This window comes from Zeus faber (genome assembly GCF_960531495.2).
Source record: "Zeus faber genome assembly, chromosome: 15".
In the NCBI taxonomy this organism is placed as follows: Eukaryota; Metazoa; Chordata; class Actinopteri; order Zeiformes; family Zeidae; genus Zeus; species Zeus faber.
The window spans coordinates 30,668,096-30,688,816 of NC_137194.1; the positions used below are offsets into that span (position 1 = coordinate 30,668,096).

The 20,721-nt window shown below is 42.1% G+C and overlaps 1 protein-coding gene across 1 annotated transcript in view; it reads right to left on the reverse strand.

Moving 5' to 3' along the window:
- Positions 1-1,483: 1,483 nt before the first annotated feature.
- ephb2a (eph receptor B2a) overlaps positions 1,484-20,721 on the reverse strand; it is a gene marked incomplete at both ends in the record, with an annotated part of 141,791 nt that continues 122,553 nt past the window's right edge. The window contains 4 exons of the mRNA XM_080015371.1: positions 1,484-1,592; positions 2,000-2,155; positions 3,682-3,875; positions 19,604-19,753. Of these exons, the coding sequence (XP_079871497.1) occupies positions 1,484-1,592; positions 2,000-2,155; positions 3,682-3,875; positions 19,604-19,753 (609 nt within the window). The remainder of the gene's footprint in view (positions 1,593-1,999; positions 2,156-3,681; positions 3,876-19,603; positions 19,754-20,721) is intronic.

The following is a 20,721-nucleotide window of genomic DNA, read 5'->3' on the forward strand; positions in this document are numbered from 1 at the left end:
AACATCAATAAGGAACAACAATGAAACAAAACAATTAGTCAAAAATGGCTGATGATTCAGTCAGAAGACCCCTTTTTTTCCTGAATAAAGTATGCAGTGCCTTAATGTACTGTCATCATCATACAATACAACCATACAACACTTGAAAGTCGCGTGCCATAGAAATGCAGCATGTGACATGATCAGCAATCATTGGCAGAGGGTGGATGTGCTTCTTGGTCATGCTTTGGTTTATACTGTTTACAATGGGAGGGCCAGAAAAAGCACAGAAGTTACTCGTGTCACATTTGTCCTTTCCACTGGCTTTGGCACACTTTTCCCCCACCTCGTACCATGTAACCAAAACACCAAAGAGGGGCCCATTTTTTTATTTTGTCAAGTCCTGGTAGTTAAAACATGTTTCTAGGGAAAAAACACAAGGTTCAATGTCAATATGCTACTTTACCCAAGACCGGAATTTTCAGGTGACTGATTTTATTCAACAGTTCCGATTGCCTTTTTGTAGCAGCAAAATAACGGTTTAGGGTCCAGGTGGAACTTCCAGGTTCAAAAAGTAGAAATCCTCCCCAGATCAAGTCAACCACCAGGATTCACAAATGACCACAGTCACAAACTATGCCATAGCATATTCAACTCTGCTACTCAACTGAAATACAACTGACGTACTAAATAGTATGTTAGCTATTTAGTACACCAAACTAGTGTTTATTATGTCTGAAACGCTGAAACTGAATACTTGCAAAAAACTATGCAAAAAAGTACCAGGATGACATACAGCATCCGGTAAAATGTCAACGTACTATACACTGGCAAGTAATTTTCGCGATGCATTGTGAGTGAGGGCAAGGTGCTGGTTAAAATGTCTATGCACTCTCATCATCAACCCGCGATGTGCAGAAAGTGGTATGTTCGAGAAGCTGTCTTTTTTTTTTACTTATAGTACAAATATGCAGCATGTAATACATATTACACCATGTTGGACACAGAGTGTTCAGAGCACAGTGCGGTGCAAAAACTTTGCACGACTAGAATCTCTGATGTACAAAAAAATGCAACGAATTTACACATGTATTGTTGTATGTAACCACATGTGTGTATTGTACAAAAAAAACACCTGGCAACAGAAAGAAACTCCGTTCTTCGGTTGAATCAAGGAAAGTAACTGAACTGTACTGTACCTACTGACAAACACTCAATAACTATAAAAAGAAATGATCTTTCTGAGTTCTTATTTTCCAGTGCATACGAGAAAAAAACGTAGCTATCTCGACCAGATGTTGTCTAATTGACGTGACCTCACAAATCCAACGATGAGTTCTGAGTGATCCATTCTTGTAACAAATTTGAAAAGTGAGCTTTGGAAGCTTTGGCAGTTATCTTGTGTGTGGGTTTCTGTGTCGCACTGGGGCAAGAAATGCGAGGAGGTCCAACAGCGGCAGGGATGAGGGCCTCGTGGGGAGGAGGGGGGTGTGTCCCTTCAGAATCAGACTTCCACTGAGGTAATTTGGTTCATCTGGGCCCTCATGGACTGGACACTGTTGAAGATTTTCTTCTGGTGGCCGGCCAATGTAACCTCCACTCTGAGAATGTCACTAGTGGAAGGGGGGGGGGGGGGCTTGTTAACCTTGTTAACTTGGAACCAAATATTCAAAATCAAATCAATTCCCTAGACCCAATCAAAACTTTTCAAATCATTCATATTTTTTTTCAAATAAGCCAGAAATGAATCTTGGGAGACTTAAACAACGTATAAACAGTAATCAAAATTTTGAGATAACCTGACCCTTACCTTTACTCATGATGCCATTAAGAGATGTATGTCCAATTCTTTAAATTAATCAATGTGTTGCTTGTAATGCAAATTATTTTTAATGAAGTTCAAAATATCTTGAGAAATATTTGTAGTTCATTTTATTTTGAAGGAAAGGATTTTCTCAAGTGAAAAAAAGTTGCAATTGCAAAATATGAATAAATATTTAAAAACAAAGGGCTGACTTACTCCATGGTCATTTGAGACACCACATCAAAGCTGGTGAAGCCTTCATTCGCAAAGTTCTCCTTGTACTGGCCCATTTTGATAGCATCCAGCCACTCGTCTACTGTAGTAAAAGAAGAAAAATCTGGAGTGCTGCGGTCCAGCAAGGGTAAATGCACACTGCAACAGAGAGGAAAAAACACAAGGTGAACATTCAGTCATTTCAAGAAATTAAATGTGGTGGGCAGACTCTCAAACTGTTGTTGTTATATTTCATTGTATTTAACTATATACACCATCATATTTATTTACTCACACTTTGCACTTGCATCACAAATCAAATATAATCTTTATTGGTAAGTAAGATTAGTGGGTACATTTTCGGATCTACCCGCAAATTCTCTGCACTTAACCTATTATAACTGATAGGAGGAGTGGATAGCCATAGTCTACCCCCCAGGGACCACCTCTACTTCTAAGATTAGTGTCTGGAGAGTCAGTTTGTAAATTGCACATTCAAAGTCACTAAAGCCGGATTTAGACTGCATAATTGTAGCCCTAATTTTCCACTCACAGACAGTTTTTGGAGATCACTGACAAAAGCCCCATATCAGAGTCAAATTGGCGCTCGCACCCCTTAGCGACGTTCGCTATGTGTGAACTGTGCAAAGATGCTGCAAGGGCTCATGGGTGGCTGCAAGGTATTTTCCGCTGCTTAGAGGCACTACGATATATTATACATACAATATATATAATTCTGACCTCATACACCACAACTAATTGAGACCAATCCTGCACACACACACACACACACACACACACACACACACACACACACACACACACACACAGACACAGACACACACACACACACACACACACACACACACACACAGGTGGAATTTTAACTCCACTTGCAGATCTCTTCTTAGATGCAATGGGATGCAAATACCTTGTGTTGTAAGCCCAACCTACTGACATCATAGGTCAAAAAAAAGACACGATACAAGAGATTGCCAAACCCTCTCGGCGCGTCGCAGAGGTCTGAAAGATATCTAGTAAGTTTTGTGACCGTCAATGAGAGCAGCGAAGAACTACAGCCAATGAGAGCGCAAGACACATGGTGAGAGGACACCAGGAGGAGTAGTAGTATGGAAATGTATATGAAATACATGTAATGTATATTCAAACAAAATAATATTAGGTATTTTCATTGCACTTCACTATTTATGACATAATTTATAATAATTTAATTTATAATAATTTCTCCCCAACCCCCTCCTCCAAATTCAGTTTTTCTTTTGTAGGCAGGCAACTTGTAAAATAGCAAATCTTTCCTCGTTATAAAGCTCCATTAAATTTTTTGTTTCTTTACTTTTAGCAAAGTCACATGGTTTTCAGCAAGTGTAGGATCATGTAGTGTGAACAACACCACGTCCGCAAGACAAAAATAATTTAAGAAAAGGGATCTTGTAGTGTGAGCACCCCAGTTAGGATTCTGAAAGTCGTGTAGAACATGGGGAACATCAGAACAGGGAACATATGGTCGCTGTTTTAATGTTAAGTGTGTTGTTAACTATCAAAACTTGGTACATATTTGTAGATTTCAAAGATTCACTGGAGAACTGGCACTCCAAGCTTCAAATTTGGACTGAAACTATGCCCAATCTCCCATAACAGGGCAGTATGTATGTGCTACAGTATACCTTGATGAAAGCGGCGACATGGCTTTGAGGCTACTGGGATTGCGGATCATCTTGTCCAGAGTGCTGACGATCTGGCTGAACTTAGGCCGGTTGTTGCGATCCTTCTGCCAGCAGTCCAGCATCAACTGGTGCAGTGCACTGGGACAATCCATAGGGGGCGGCAACCTGTAGTCCTGCTCTATAGCATTGATGACCTAAAGGGGCGGTGTCCAATAAAAAGGGGTTTGCACAAAAACATGGGTACATTGCTTATATTAAAGCCACTGAAGAGTGTTTGAAAAGTGTTACATTCACTGAATCAGAATGGATGTGAACCCATAAGCATGACACAAAAACAATAAGGTAAGAAGTTAAAGTCCAAAAGGTTTATTACAAAAAACAGGCAGAGGTCAAAACCAGGACATCAGTCAGAGAAGGCAAACTAATCCAGCAGGGAACAGGCAGAGAATCAGGGTCCAGGTAATCAGGCAAAGGTTTGGACGGAAGGTAGAGGAAACAGGTAGTACAGTAGGAGCCACTTGGAAAGGGCAGCTGGAACATGACAGGGACAGGCAGATCCGTGATTGGGGCGTGGCTGACCCATGCAGGGATAGCGTCGGATTCGTGCTCGGATCCTGCCTGTGATTATAGTAAAAAAAACATGACAAATAATCAAATAAAATAGTATTTTTATTGTCTATGTATTTATTTCATTTCACAACGTTAATTGAATGAACGGGTAAATCCCAGAGCAAGCGAGCCCGTGCTTTACGAAAGTGGAAACAAACATTTAAATTATATGTTGAAGATCTAATATGAGTGAAGATTCTACAAATTTTATTGGACCGGCAAGATGAAGGTTAAGGAGTAAATACAACACGAAAACTCGTGCTGAAACCCCATTGGATGACATCCGTGTCACATCCGCGTCACCAGTACCATTGCCAGGTACTCGGGGAGCTCCCCCAGGTCTTAGTGCCCCTCAGGGAGTCAACTCATGTGCGAGAACACGTTGCTTTGTATTGTGAGGTCCCAGATAATATATATTCCCACTCCTATATACTGTGTATATATATATATATATATACACACACACACACACACACACACACACACACACATATACATACATTTATACACGCACACATACACATATAGAAAATAAAAGTTTGCCATTCTTATCTGGTTCCATACTTTGCTTGAATAAAATAAACACAAAACTTTCTAAAAAACATTCCTTTGTGTTCTCTGCGATGATTGAATGATCTTGAGACAATGAATGACATGAAAACAACAACAAATAGCATTGAGGTGTTAATGTACATAATAGCAAAGAAAGGTTAAGAAGATAAGGTAATTCATGTATTTGAGTTACCATATTTCCTCAAATATAAACGGTTACTAAAATAAAAACCAGGCCGCTAATAAATGCCAGGGGTGTGGTCAACACAAACAAATAAAGGCTTAAGCCTCTCAGATTAAGACCAGGGTTCGGGGAAAATCCAAGGATGAACTACTGATGCCTGTTATACAGCATGTGTACAGTATGCCAGTTAAGCATGATGTACATTTTCGCTGCTTTACTGTAAACTGATACATTCATGAATACAACTGCGCTATCTTCAACAATTTGTTATCTTCAACTCATTGTGTGAAAGGTAAACCTAACTCTGAAAATAGGAGCAGGGTTTTTTTGTCCTACCCTGTGCTTATAAGTTATTATTACTTATTACTACTACTCTATGGAAATACTAATTTGAAGAATAATATTAGTATCTATCGATCCCTGTTGCTTTTCAGAATGAAAACTAATGCACACACACACACACACAAGTGTAATTGACCATCTGTGCATTATGACTATTGACTGTATGAGATAATTTTTATCGTTATTGCTGCTTCACCCTTTGTGTTTGTTTTACCTATTGCTTCCTACTTTGTTTTTTTTTAATAATCATTTATATCAGAGCCTCCCAGTCTATAACGTTCACAAAAGGGTAGTACTTGTCTCTAATTGCCGAAGTACACATTTTTGAGTGACTACTGAAGCAGACCGCAGGTAAAGCCTTGGGCCATCTCTTTGTTTGCACTTCATGGCTGATCATTGTGTCACCCAACAGGTCTGTAAGCCCTCACACCTAACCCATATACTGTACATGCAAACACAGACCCATTGACAAAAATCTCCACACTCAAGGGAGCAATCCACCCTTTTCTCACTGAGGTGAAAATACCTCTCTGTAGAAGGGGAATCAAATATCCAGTTTACTATCATATGGCGATTTATTTAGTAGTTGGCAACTATCCGTGAATCCGTGAAGTAAACCATGGAGTTTAAACTGTATCAACAGTAAAACAATCTTCAGTGTTCAGAAGGACCCATATACTGTTGTCTCTTTAAGGTTTGTACAAATTATTATGTCCCCGGTGTTGATTATATTTGATTGATTTTTATTGATTGATTTTTTTATTGTGCCATTGTTGTTATTTGGAATTTGGAAAATCAATCTATTAAATGAGGTGGGGGGGGGGGGGGGGGGGGGTGATGGGGGACCGATTCTCCGACAGAGGCTCAAATGCAGGGATTTGTTGTGATATTTCACAATTACTTTAAGTAAAATAAAAATTTGATAGTTCAAAAACCCTCATTTGGAAATCAAAAGGCCAAACACTAGAAGACTGTTTTGTCTTACTTCTTAGTAGTACATTGCAGTTTTTGTCTTGCAACACTGTGTCTATCTTACCATTCAGTATGACACTGCATAGTTGTGGCCCACGACTATTTAAGATATCCACTATCAAGTTGACTCACTGTCATTATTGTCTGCATTTTATTTTGTCCTTCTTTTAGGTAAATACTTTTATATAATTTTCACTACTTCTTTCCCTTTTAGATTTCAATTTTTTTTTTTTTAATTAACTGTTTAAATACTCTTTAAATTCTGTTTTTTAACACTGTTTAATTTTAATCACTACTTTACCCTTATTTTACCTGTTATGTAAAGTTGAATTGGCTCTGAGACTAAGAATCTCATTACTGGTAATAATGCTTGCATTGTTATTTGTTATCATATTATATTTATTGTTATTACATTGTTTAGTATTTGACAATTAACTTTAAACCATAATTACATAGACCTAGTTTGAGTGCTTCATTACAAAGCTATTCAACTTTGTAATTTAAAAAATGTAAATAAAAAAAACAGCTCCCATTTTGAAATTACAAAGCTGTGCAACATGTAGATTAAAATAAAGCATTAAGACCTGTTCTCATTCATATGACAAAAAAACAATTGAACTTTGAAAGACGACCTCTGGTCAGGGTTCAAACGACTTGTCATACATTTCTGGTGTCATGACAGTAAAATCCAAGACTCTGTGAATTAAATTCTTAATTTATTTAATTCTTTAAATTATTTTATTATCCTACTTTGTAAATTCATTTATAGCATTGCTTTTGTGGCTTTTATTGTTAGTATTTGCTGACATTCTTTCTTAGTGTAAAGCACTTTGAGTTTCATGTCGTGTATGAGAGGTGCTACACAAATGAAGGTTATTATTATTATTATTATTATTATTGTTATTATTATTATTGTTATTATTTTTAATCTGTGCTGTCAGCATGCTGGGCATACAACAGAGAGTATGTGTATGTGTGGTGTGGGGATGGTGAGTTGAGCTGCCACACCGGATGTGGATCTAGGTGATTGGGATCAGGGTAGCTGCATAACTGTTGCTCGTTGGTTGGTCTAACGAGCAACAGGTTAAAGCCCCCACACTCAGGATAGGAGCCTGTGTCATGACATGTTCATTCGCTCCTGGGCTAATTCCAGCTAGCCCACTCTCTACAATAAACTGTTGTTTACAACCCCCTGTCATCTGTCTCTGTGCCGGAGGGCCCTGAAAACACCACTTGGGTGGCGTATGGTGGCAAAACAGCCACACTGGCACCTGAACAGGGACTCTCCGGCACAAGGAAGGGACACAGAAGGGCCGTTCACATATGCCCTGAAGCCGCCAGCGGTTTAACGGGCGGCCCCAGAACCAACCCTCTCCCAACTGGCAGCACAGCACCTAGGGGGTCCAGCGGAGGACTGCGGGAGAAACATGTGCAGAAACCACCACAGATGGTTGGCAACCACCTGTGGTTAGCCACGCCCCCTACCTAGCTGGCAGCTAGCTTCTCTGCCCAGCAGCCATCGCTGGGACCAGTCAGCAGCCCAGCAGCCAGGCCACCCCTCCATGCAGCCAGTGACAGCCAAGACTGGCCATGCCTTCACCAGCCAACACAACAGTTCGAGGTCCCATGCTCCAGAAGAAAGGAGGGGAGTCGCATCTTTGCTCTGGGGGAAGGAAGCCGGTCGACCGTGGTGTTCCGGTAACCAAGTCCTCTGGAAGGCCAACACTGCAGCTCAAGGCCCCCCCCTCCAGAAGAGAGGAGGGGAGTCTGCATCGTCGCTCTGGGAGAAGGAAGCCTGTCGACCATGGTGTTCCAGGGAACCAGTTAAATTTTTTTTTGGATGTTTGTTTCAGGTATGGCGACCCTATTTCAGAGTCTGGTGTTTTTAATTTGTGTTTTAGTTAGTCTTCAAGTGGAGTTCAAGTTCTCAAACTGCAATGCAACTCTTTAATAATTCTTAAATCGTCAAGAAGTGCTGCAATAACTCTCTCCTGTGGATGTCCTGTAGGATGACAAGAGCACAGTTTTTTGTTCTACAGAACTGCCACCGATAGTGGACCGATGGTGAACTATTTTAGCAAGTTTGGGCCTATAAACAACTAATCACTACTCCAAGAGGGGGAGAATCACCACGGGTGGGACAAATAAACATAGAACCAAACAACAAGATGTACATGGAAAAACATAAACAACATGTACACGCAAAAACATAAACATTGGATGACAACATTTATCGAAAAAACAGACTTAATTAGGTTCAGGAAAACTGGAACAGCAGTTGGGCATGTGGCCTCGTCCTGTCATAGTTATGGCAGTAAATGAGGAAGAAAAGGAGAGGGATGCAACCAGGAGGGTGCTGGGGTGCGTTCAAAGCAGGTGCCGGTGGCGTGCACGCGGCTGTGATGAGGCCGCCTGTGTGTGTGTGTGTGTGTGTGTGTGTCCACTGGTGAGTGTACAGGACTTATCCCAATTCGTTCTGGTGTATAAGGTCGGTATTAAGTTGTGCCTCCAAGCAGTGGAAAGGGCCCCGAAGCCACCCCTGAGTGCTGCAGCCGCATAGACACCCCACAGCTACAGGAAAGCTCCAATTGGGCACGCCACCCTACAGCAACAGAACACCCCCCCCCCCGCCCCAAGAGAAGCCGAAAGCACGCGGAGCTACCACCAGGCCCGGCCCTGAGGAGCATAACCCAGTCCCAGGGAGCATGAGGAGACCCCGCACTCCTGAGGCGCACACATACAGCCCTACCCCATGTGCAGGCACAAGACAGGTGCAGGCACAGAACCCGGGTTGCGGCACCAGGCACGGACCACAGGCCTGGATCAGGTCCCGCGCCGACAGATCGACACTCCGCCCGAGCCGCAAGCCGGCGGGACCCCCGCCCACCTGCGCCCCATATAAGAGCAAGGCCCACTCCAACGCAGCCTAGACGCGAGCCCCAAGCACCTATCCACCTTTGTTTGGATAGGTGGGCAGAGCCAGATGGAATGAAAGTAGTCATCTCTGGTATTACAGGAACAATGAAAGCAAACGTCTTTATCCACATAACACATTTTGAACATTTTGTGTTGGGTGATGAGCTCTGTGCAGAATCTTATATTTGATGAGTTGCATTTTGGAATTATAGGTCATAGAAAAGGTGCAAATAATCTTCCACAGGTTTATATCGGTGGAAACAGCAAGGTCTCTTTCCCATTCCATGGTAGGTAAAGATAAAACGTCATCTGTTTTTAATAAGTTTGTATATAGATTTTTTTAATTACCTACAGTATATGAGTAAGATGTTCAATCATCGGAGTTGGTTGTAGGATGTTGTTCCTCAATTTGATTTGAACTTTTAGAGACTTGTAGTTGAAGGAATTTAAGGAAGGATATTATACCTTTGGATTAAGGTTGGGAAGGATATAAATTGAATTGTTTTCAATAATGTGTTCCAGATGAGTAATTCCTTGTCTTTTCCAAGACCTGAAGATTATTGGCCTGTTTTTAACCAGAAAATCCGGGTTTATGCAAGAATTTGTTTGGAGATATAGTGTAACCACTGAGTTTGAGGAATTTCCACCAGGCTGACAGAGTTGTTTCAATTAATGGGTTTTTAAAGCAATTATGTTTCCTTATTGATTCAGTAAGGAATGAGAGATCGGACATTGATAAATCCTGACATTCTGTTTGTTCAATGTCTCGCCATCCATGCCCCAATTGTTGCTCTGGTTGTAACCATTTAATTATAAATTGAAGATGCTTCGCTGAGTAGTAGTATCTGAAGTTTGGGGCTGCTAGTCCTCCACAGTCTTTTTATTTTTGCAGTGTTGCTAGTTTAACTTTTGGTGTCTTGCATTTCCAATAGAATTTATTGATTATTCAGTCTAGAGTATTAAACCAATGTACTGTTGGTTGGACTGGGGTAATTGAAAATATATAGTTTATTTTTGGTAGTATATTCATTTTCACTGCTGCTATCCTACGAATTAGTGAGATGGGTAGGTTGTTCCATCGAGTGAGGTCTTCCTCGATTGATTTGAGCAATGGAGAAAAGTTAAGGGTAAACAAATCTGACAGATTGGTGGAGATGTCAATACCAAGGTAGCCAATGTTGCCCATTGTGATGATTAAGGGAATTTTCTGGGTGACAGCATATCAGTCCTCCTCACTGAGTGGTAAGACCATAGTCAAGTTTATTGAATAGTAGAATAATAAAGATAGCTGTGAATTTAGGTATAAGTTTGAACTCTTTCGGTAGGGATGATATTGGGTTCATAAATACAATAAAATATTGTCTGCATACAAACTGATTTTGTGAACAGAGTTTCCTGTTTGGATGCCAATGATATTACTGTTTGGATGGATGGCCAATACGAGGGGTTCAATAAAGATGGCGAATAGTAAAGGGGAGAGCGCGGACATCCTTGTCTTGTGCCACGTTATAGAGTGAAACGCTGTTAGGTGTAACCATTGGTGATGACAGAAACAGATGGTAAGTTGTACAGGATTCTGATCCATTGAATGAGTGACTCTCCAAAGCCAAATTTGCTGAGGGTGGAAAAGGGACAAGTTCAACAAGTAGTCAGGTTGATCCCAGCTGTCAAATGCTTTTTCGGCATCTAAAGAGGCAATAACAATATTTAAGTTGTTCCTTTGAGATATGCTGATCAGACTGAATAAACAGCGGATATTGCCGGACTTGACAAAGCCTGTATGGGTGAATTATGAATGAATTACTTTTTCAATTCTGTTGGTTAATGTATTACTAATAATCTTTAATTATTTAGGCTTATGAGTCTATAACTGGAGGTGAGGGTTGGGTCCTTATTGGGTTTGAGCAAAACTGAAATAAAAGCAGTATTCATGTGCGGAGGCATGGTGGAGGTTGACTTGACCTTTGTAACCATTCTGACCAATAATGGGGATATAAGTGGCCAGAAGTGTTTCTAGAATTCCACTGGGTAGCCATCTGATCCAGGTGATTTATTGTTGGGCGAAGACAAGGGAGCTTTCCTGAGTTCTTCTGGAGTAAGTGGTTGATCTAATGTGGTAGCCTGCTCTGTGGAGAGTTTAGGAAGGTCAATATCATCGAGGAATGAGCTAATGTTTGATATATTTGATTCATTATCTGAGTGATTTAGCTTATTAATAAAGTCTGAATATATTATTGATGTCTAGCGGGGTGTGTGTTATCCTCCCCTGTGGATCTTTGATGGCTGTAATAAGTGATTTTTCTCTATCACGTTTCAATTGATTGGCAATAAATTTACCTGATTTGTCATTGAATTCAAAATAATTCGCTCTTGTTCGTTGCATGAAGAATTGTGTCTTTTGATGGATGATATTATCAAGTTGAGATGTAATTGTCCGGATCTCATTCGGATTTGCTCAGTGGGTGAGTGGGCTTGTTGGGAGTGCAAGTCTTTTAATCGTTGTTCAAGTTTATTTTGGCATTCTTGTCCTTTATTTTTCTTGTGAGTAGAGAATGAAATAATACTACCTTTTAGAACTGCCTTAGCTGTTTCCCAAAGTAAGGATGGTGATATTTCTGGGGAGTCATTCAGTTCAATGAAGGAAGTCCATTCTCTGGAAAATAAATGGTTCAATTATTTATCTGTCAAAAGGGAGGTGTTAAACTGCCACCTGCTGAGAAGGTTTCGGTTGGTTTCATTTATGAGGTTGAAATTAATCGGCCCGTGATCGGAGATTAAAATAGGGTTGATTTCAGGATTAGTGATTTTGGACATTACAGAGTTACTTGTCAAGGAAAAGTCAATTCTATAGAAGCTTTGATGGGGTGGTGAATAATATGTGTATTCTGTATTATGTGGATTACTTGATCGCCAACAATTGCCAAGAGCAAAATCACTCATATATTGTTTTATATTGTGCCCGACGAACGCCAGGGCTTGCGATTATTTCTGTTTTGTGAATGGTCTAAACTTCCCGGAAGTCCCCTCCCAGTATAATAATTGAGTCAGAGAATTCTAAGAGCTTAGGAAAAATATTGTGAATGATTATATCCTATATCAGACACTCATCGGGGCCATAAATACTAGCTATGGTTAATTTGATGTTACCTAAAATTCTGTTATTCATTATGTAACACCCTTCTGTGTCAGATATCGTGGTTTTATTCTAATATGAGTTACGTTTATTGATCAATATAGAAACACCTATTTCTTTTTAGTTGGATGATGCAGAAAACATCTGATTAACCCATTTAGCTTTGAGTTTAAGATGCTCAGATGCACTTAGGTGAGTTTCTTGCAGTACCACAAGCTGAGGTTAATCCTGTTGAGGTGATCTAGGATTTTGATACGTTTAACTGGTGAGCCCAAACCTCTCCAATTCCAACTCACAAACTTAATGGATGTCATTGAGGTTAGTAAGGGGGTAATGTATGTGGATTTGTAGTTTCCCATGCATTTGCACAGTGCATCCAAGGCACTACCTATACTCCCGTGCCCATGTTTTCCCATAGATAAGTCTGAGTTATCCTCCTTTACATTCCTTTTTACTGTCCTAGTATTGCAGGAAGTTTGTAGAGATACATATCCACACAAACAAATGACAAATTGACAAAGATAAACATAGAACATTGCAGAGTTGGACATACAAACAATATAGTGAGAGACTGAATAGAGAGTGAGAGTGATGAGAGAAGCAGGGAGGGAAGGAATAGGAAGGTGAGATGAGAGTGAGCAATATTTTCAATCCTGACATAGATAGGATCCAAATTTCTACATCTTGGATTTATAATTACCAGAATACATACATAATTAACAGAATAACCAGGGTGTGAATAACAGACTGTCAATATAAAGTTTATCAACAACCAGTGATATATAATGCCCTTCTGCCAGTTCTCCTTCAGGATGGGGTAGAGCACCTTCTGTCGATCATTGACCTCCAGCAGGAATTGGTAATTCATACCCAGCGTGATTCCTTTCAGTTCTCGTCCTTTGCTTTTAACCAGATCCTTGTGCTTGAGGTGTTATACTTAGCAATGATGGAGCGGGGACAGTTCCCCATGCAGTGTCCCAGTTGGTGAAGCAGGTAGAGGGTGATCTGCTTCACGGTGTCCGTCAGGAGTTTCAAGGTGGTGTGGAGGAAATCTGTGTTGCTCTCTGGGATCCCAGAAAAGATGAGGTGGTCCCGCATACTTCTGGATTGGATATCCAGGATTGGCTCTTTCATTATTTTATTACATTTTTTTAAAACCTCCATCTCCGTTGTGAGACGCTTCGGAGGTTTTTAGATCCGCGTTGTCTTTTTGCATCTCTCTAACCGTGCAGTGAATGAAATGAAGGCTGGCTTTCATCTCGGAAATGTCTCAGAGAAGTGGACCAAGCATGTCCAGCTTCTTGTCTCATCCAAAACACTAAACTAACTGACACTTGACTTCCTGTCTTTGGTTCGCTCGTTCGACCTAAGACAGATCCCGACTCCACCGACTCACAAGGCTGGCAAAGAGCTTGATCTCATTCTTGCTCGGAGCTGTACCACCGACAACCTATGGGTCACTCCTCTTCATCTCTCCGACCACTTCTTCATCCACTTCAATGTCCAGCTACCAAAACAACCCCCCACCTCCCCACCCATGGTTACTATCCGCAGCAATCTCCGCAACTTGTCTCCCACCCACTTCTCCTCTGTGCTCTCCTCTTCTCTTCCACCCCACGGCACTTTCTCCTCTCTGCAGGTTAATGATGCCACTGACTCCCTCTGCTCCACCTTGAGCTCATGTCTGGATAGCCTGTGTCCACTATCCACCAGACCTGCTCGTTCAACCCAGTCGCACCCTTGGCTGACTGACACCCTCCGGACAACGCGCACCGACCTCAGAGCAGCCGAGAGGAAATGGCACAAATCCAAAACAACTGAGGATCTTGCTAGCTACCAGACACTGCTGTCCTCCTTCTCCTCCAGCATCACTGCTGCCAAGAAGGCCTTCTTCAACGATAGGATCAACGGTGCCACAGACACACGTAAGTTATTCGCCACCTTCAAGTCTCTGCTTTACCCTCCACCACCTCCCCCAGCTACTAACCTCACTGCCGACTGCCTTGCCTCCTTTTTTACTAACAAAGTGGCAGCCATCAGCAGCCAATTCACTAAACAACTTACTCACAACCTGTCTTCTCCAGCCCTAGGCTCATCGTTCCCTGGTTTCACCCCCCTCGCTGAAAGTGAGGTATCTAAACTACTAACATGTAGCCGTCCCACTACCTGTCCGCTAGATCCGATCCCATCCAACCTCCTTCGAGCCATATCACCGACTATCACCCCGGCAATCACACATGTGATTAATTCTTCCCTAACTTCCGGCACTTTCCCTTCCGCTTTCAAAGCGGCTCGGGTCGCACCACTGCTCAAAAAACCCTCACTCGATCCCAATCAAGTAGGAAACTATCGGCCGGTCTCTCTCCTCCCATTCCTTTCCAAAACCTTAGAGAGGGCGGTCTCTAGACAGGTTACAGAGTACCTGTCAAGAAACAACCTTCTTGATACACTTCAATCTGGCTTCAAAAGTGGTCACTCCACTGAAACAGCCCTGTTGTCTGTGACAGAGGCCTTAAAAACTGCTAGAGCTGCTGCCAAATCCTCGGTCCTCATTCTGCTAGACTTATCAGCTGCTTTTGACACTGTCAATCATTGCATACTCCTGTCCATACTCTCAAGCATGGGCATAACGGGCAGTGCACTTTCCTGGTTCGAATCTTACCTTACTGGGCGCTCGTTCAGTGTGACATGGCGAGGCCAGCTGTCTGTGCCTCACAACCTCACCACAGGGGTGCCCCAAGGCTCGGTGCTAGGACCCCTCCTCTTTGCCATATACACCACCTCACTGGGCCCGATCATCCGCTCACATGGCTTTTCATATCACTGCTATGCGGATGATACTCAACTCTATCTGTCCTTCCCGCCAGACGACCCTACTATCTCGACGCGGATCTCGGATTGTCTCACTGACATATCCACATGGATGAAGGATTATCATCTTCAACTAAATCTGGCGAAAACGGAACTGCTGGTCTTCCCGGCCAAACAAGGTATTTATCACAACATTGATATTAAAATCGACTCTCTATCTCTTGTTCCTACCAAGGCTGCAAGGAATCTTGGTGTCATTATTGATGACCAACTGACATTCTCGGACCATGTTGCCGCAGTCTCCCGGTCCTGCCGCTTCGCACTACTCAACATCCGAAAAGTCAGGCCGTACCTGACCCAATATGCCACTCAACTGCTGGTACAAACCTTGGTGATGTCCCGTCTCGACTACTGCAATGCCCTCTTAACAGGCTTGCCGGCCTGTGCGGTGAAGCCACTTCAGATGATACAGAATGCGGCGGCGCGACTGGTGTTCAACCAGCCAAAGAGGGCACATGTCACTCCGCTGCTCATCGAGCTCCACTGGTTACCTGCAGCCGCCCGCATCAAGTTCAAGTCTCTTATGCTGGCCTACAGAGTGATTGTTGGGAATGCTCCCGCCTACTTAAATGCTCTTGTAAGAGCACATGTTGCCCCCCGGATGCTGCGCTCGTCAAATGAGCGTCGCCTGGCTCTGCCGGCCATACAGCCACGGCAATCCAGGCTATTCTCATTTGTAGTTCCACGTTGGTGGAACGAGCTGCCAAAAATGACCAGAGCGGGGACCTCCCTCTCTGTCTTTAAGAAGCACCTGAAGACCCAGCTCTTCAGTGAGTACCTCCTGTCCTAATCTACAATTACTTTGCACCACCTTGCAGTATTTATTGTTACACCAATGTTGTTGTTACACTAATCTCTGTCGCAATGTAGCTGAATGTTATTCTCCCTTGTAAGTCGCTTTGGATAAAAGCGTCTGCCAAATGACTAAATGTAAATGTAAATGTAAACCTCTAAAGCGCTGGATATTAAAACGTCAGTGTTGGTACAGAGTCTGCCTTCTTCCTTTTCACTGGATTGTTCCTCTTCCATCATGTACTTGTTATATCAATAATCAATATGATCCCCGAGGTCCTCCACTTTTGTGCTTTTTTTTTCTTTAAATATATATTTTGCAATTCACTTTGTTATTTGTCTGAGTTGGAGCAGATTGTCTGTATTTTTGTTTGTGCAGCTGGGCGCCGCCATGGTGGATCTGTACTCACTTCCGTCTTCTTTTGAGATCACAGCATGCTCCCGTCTCTTCACAGCATGCTCATTATTATTATTATTATTATTATTATTATTATTATTATTATTATCATTATTATTATTATTATTAATAATAATAATAATAATAATATAAAGTGTGCAACCAATTTAAATGTGCTTTATATGAGCCTACATTGTACCAGAGATACAATGAGATGCTGTCAGATTTACTTATCAATCAAGACCTATTTTGAATTCAAATAAGTAGAAGTAACGCAGTACAGTACAAACATATCCCACTGTCCAATTTCAACAATTACAGCTGTAGCCCACATTTCAATTATATTCAAAGTTATTTAAGTTATTTATGGAAGACTACTATAAATGTTTAATACCTTTTAACTGGATGTCTTTGTAGGAATGGGGGTTTTACCGGTTGCTTGTTGAATACTCTAACGAGCAACAGGCATACAACCACATTGATCTCGGGCCCAATTACCTAGACCTAAGACAGGTGTGGCTGCTTAAACCACACCACCCCCACACCACACTGGATAACTGCAAGACTTTGTTTAATTTAAAGTGTATGCAGAGTTGGAGATCATAGATGTGATACATGTTATGTTTTTTTAAACAAGTAATAAACAGAAATCACAAAGATTCATTTATATTTTTCATACAATAACTAATAAAAGCATTGCCTGTATTTTAGACATAAAACTTGCTATCAAACTATGTGTACAAAAACATTTCAATTGCTGTTTTGTTCAATATTCCTCCTGTCTCATCAACATTGATGCTTCTGGGAGACCGTAGCCGGTAAGAAAAACATGCCTGTTATGCAACAATTTTGCGCTTAAATTAAATAAGCCTACCAAAGTAGGTAAAAAATAATCAAAATATTTAATTTGTGCAGGTAAAATTAATACCTGAGTCACATGACAGAAAAGCATTTTAAATTTTAAAATTGTGTTGTGTATTTTGTAGCCGGTGCATAATAGACCATTGATACAGCGACCGACTCTCAGCGCTGCCGCTGTCCGCGAAGCTGCACCTCATTCCGGGGATGCCATCAGCTGCTCTCCTCTGTGAGATCCGGACGAATGTCTGTTGAATATCTGAATATCGGGCCAGCTTTACTACGGTTAATTATCGTGACAAGAGATTGTGATCAGTGCTAAAAACTCCCTCCTGTCTTGTGATTGGTCAAGACTTACTGCACCCCCCCCACACACACACACACATGCGCGTCGACAGTTACTGAACAGGTATCAAAGTTAGTTTTGAAACAGGCTTCTCGCAAGAGGTGTTGCAACAGTCAAGGACCACAGATTCGACATTTTATGAAGTTGTAATGAGCAATTTGAGAGGTTGTGATAACAGAAATGTGCTTGTACTAAAAATTTGAGAGGCTGTGATCCGAGATTTTATTTTTTATTTATTGTTTTTTTTTTTTAACCTGTGCTGTCAGCATGCTGGGCATACAACAGAGTATTTGTATGCCATTTGCATCCAGGACAGACTTAGTCTGCAAGAGGAGTTACAAGTTCTGAACCTGCAATGCAACTCTTTATTAATTCTTAAATCATCAAGAACTGCTGCAATAACTCTGTCCTGTGGATGCCCTGTAGAATGACAAGAGCACAGTTTTGGTTATGGAGAGCCACCACCAACCCCCCTCTTTGGAGAACTATTTATCATGTTTGGGTCTATAAACAACTGATCACTACTCCAAGAGGGGGAGAATCACCACGGTGAGACAAATTAACAACATTTACACAAAAACATGAACATTGGATGACAACATGTATTGAAAAACTGAATTAAGTCCAGGAAAACTGGAACTACAACTGTTCACGTGGCCTCTTCCTGTCAAAGTTATGGCAGTAAATGAGGGAGGAAAGGAGAGGAGAGGTTGCTGGGCTGCACTCCAAGCAGACGTGCGTGCGTGCGTGCGTGGGTGTGTGTGTGTGTAAGATGTCCACCGGTGAGTGTACATGCCTTATCCCCATTGGTACTGGTGTAGAAGGTCGGTATTATGTTGCGGCACCACCAAGCAGAGTAAGGGGCCCCAAAGCCCCCCGAACTCCACAGCCCCGCGGACAACCCCTGGCTGCAGAAGATCCCCGGGTACCCCGCCCTGCAGATCACGGCCCCATGGTGACAGACCGACACCCCGCCCGAGCTGCCCGCCCCACGGGCAGGCCGGCAAGACGCCCACTACCACCCACAAGGAGGGGGGGGGGGCCCGCCACACTGCAGCCGACCAGGCGCCCCGCCCGGCGTGAGTGCCAAGTGACCATACACGTAGCAGCAAGTGCCCAGCACGGCAGTTACACCCCCCCTGGCGATGCCGGTAGGCCGCCGGGTATACAGGCCCTCCACCACCCCCAGCACCTGGGGCGCCTGCCGCAGAGAAGCCCCGCCGCAGAACAAAAGGCCAACAGCCGCCCCCCACACCCACAACGACAAGCACCCCAGAAGGCACCCGGCGGTGCTCTCTGCAGCCCTCCCAGGTTGCAGCACATCCCAAGCCACCAGGCCCAAGCCGTCAGGACTCCACTGTATGCTGTTGGTAACTGCAGTTAAAATTGCGGGGTTGGGGGTGCAAGTCCATCAGGCAAGTTGAACCCAAATGACTCGCACCCCTCCTGTCTCGCAGACCCTGGTCCGATGGAGTGTTGTTCGGAGTAGGATTGGTGTGCCAATGTGTGTGTTCGAAGCTAATGTGAGTGGGATTAAAATTTTGGGACAGACGAGAAGCATACTTGGGCAGGAGCATGACAGGCAAGATGATCCTAGATTTGTAGTTGTAATGGCTTAAAGTAACAGCTTAAAGTAAAAAAACCCTGATATATTCATCCAAATATCAAATTACACATTTGTGATTTTTTTTCTGTCACTTGAAATTCAGAACACAGGTGTATGAATATTTTCTGTGAGTTAAAATTTCAATATAAAAGTTCAGATTCAATATACAAGTTAAAATTTTTGTTCTACAGATTCTCACATCCTATTCTACAAACTCTTGCATTTTGCAACATGTTTACCTTCATAAAAGCCTGGTGGATTGGACAAATGTGAAATGTAAAATGTATGCTTTGATTTTGTGTTAGACATGCCAAGCGTCTGTATGACCACATCACCATACTTACATCTTGGTTGCTCATGTCCCAGTAGGGCCGTTCTCCATACGACATTACTTCCCACATTACAATGCCATAGCTCCAGCTGTCACTGGAGGAGGTGAACTTCCTATACTGGATGGCCTCAGGAGCTGTCCATCGAATGGGAATCTTCCCTCCCTGGGAAAAGAACGAATCTAGTGAATATTTAGATGGATAGATAGATAGATACTTTTTTCATCCACAAAAGGAAATTGCTGTGTCCCAGCAGCTCACGTAAAATAACAATAGGCAGTTATATATAATACTTACAATATACAAAATACAATAGAACCAAAATATAGAAATATAAAAATGGAAAATGTTTATATTTTCTGGGGAAAAATAGTGAAAAGGTGAAATATACAATAAAGGATAATGGAAAATAATTTAAAACAAATCAACTTTGCATTTATCTTGCTGATGAAGTAATATTTTGACAAAATGTTTATTTAAGACATACACCGATCAGCCACAACATTAAAACCACTGACAGATGAAGTGAATAACATTGATCATCTTGTGACAATGACACCTGTCAAGAGGGTGGCATTTATGAGCCCCCAGCAAAGCAGGAAACAGACATGTTAATCATGTGGCAGCTATTCTGCAATGGGAGACGCAGTGAAATGACTTCAGACAACATGAAAATGCCAACCAAAAGAAAGAGGCAGTGGACCCAGTACCGGCTGGATGATGTACAAATCTGCAGAGCTTCGTTTCTCTTCATTCACGGGTAATTATCATTTTATCACAACGGTGCCATCCTGTTATAGGCTGTAAGCCTACATCTCTAGCTAACATATCGATGTGCTTATTTCCTGCTTAATGTGATGTATTTTCGCAATTTCGTGTAAGGAAGAGTGGTCCACGAGAAAACAAGCGATTTCTACAGCACAAGGAAATACGACAAACGCTGCAGACCATGTTGTTGTGTTGCCGGGATGCCATCCGAATCATAAAAACTTCGCTGGAAAGCTATTGCCATCCTGTGTCACAAAGATTTCTGTGTGGCGCAACTACAGTAAGCACTGATCCCTACAGGTAGGTTGAGTTGCCCCTATAGATAGATAGCTAGATAGATAGATAGATAGATAGATAGATAGATA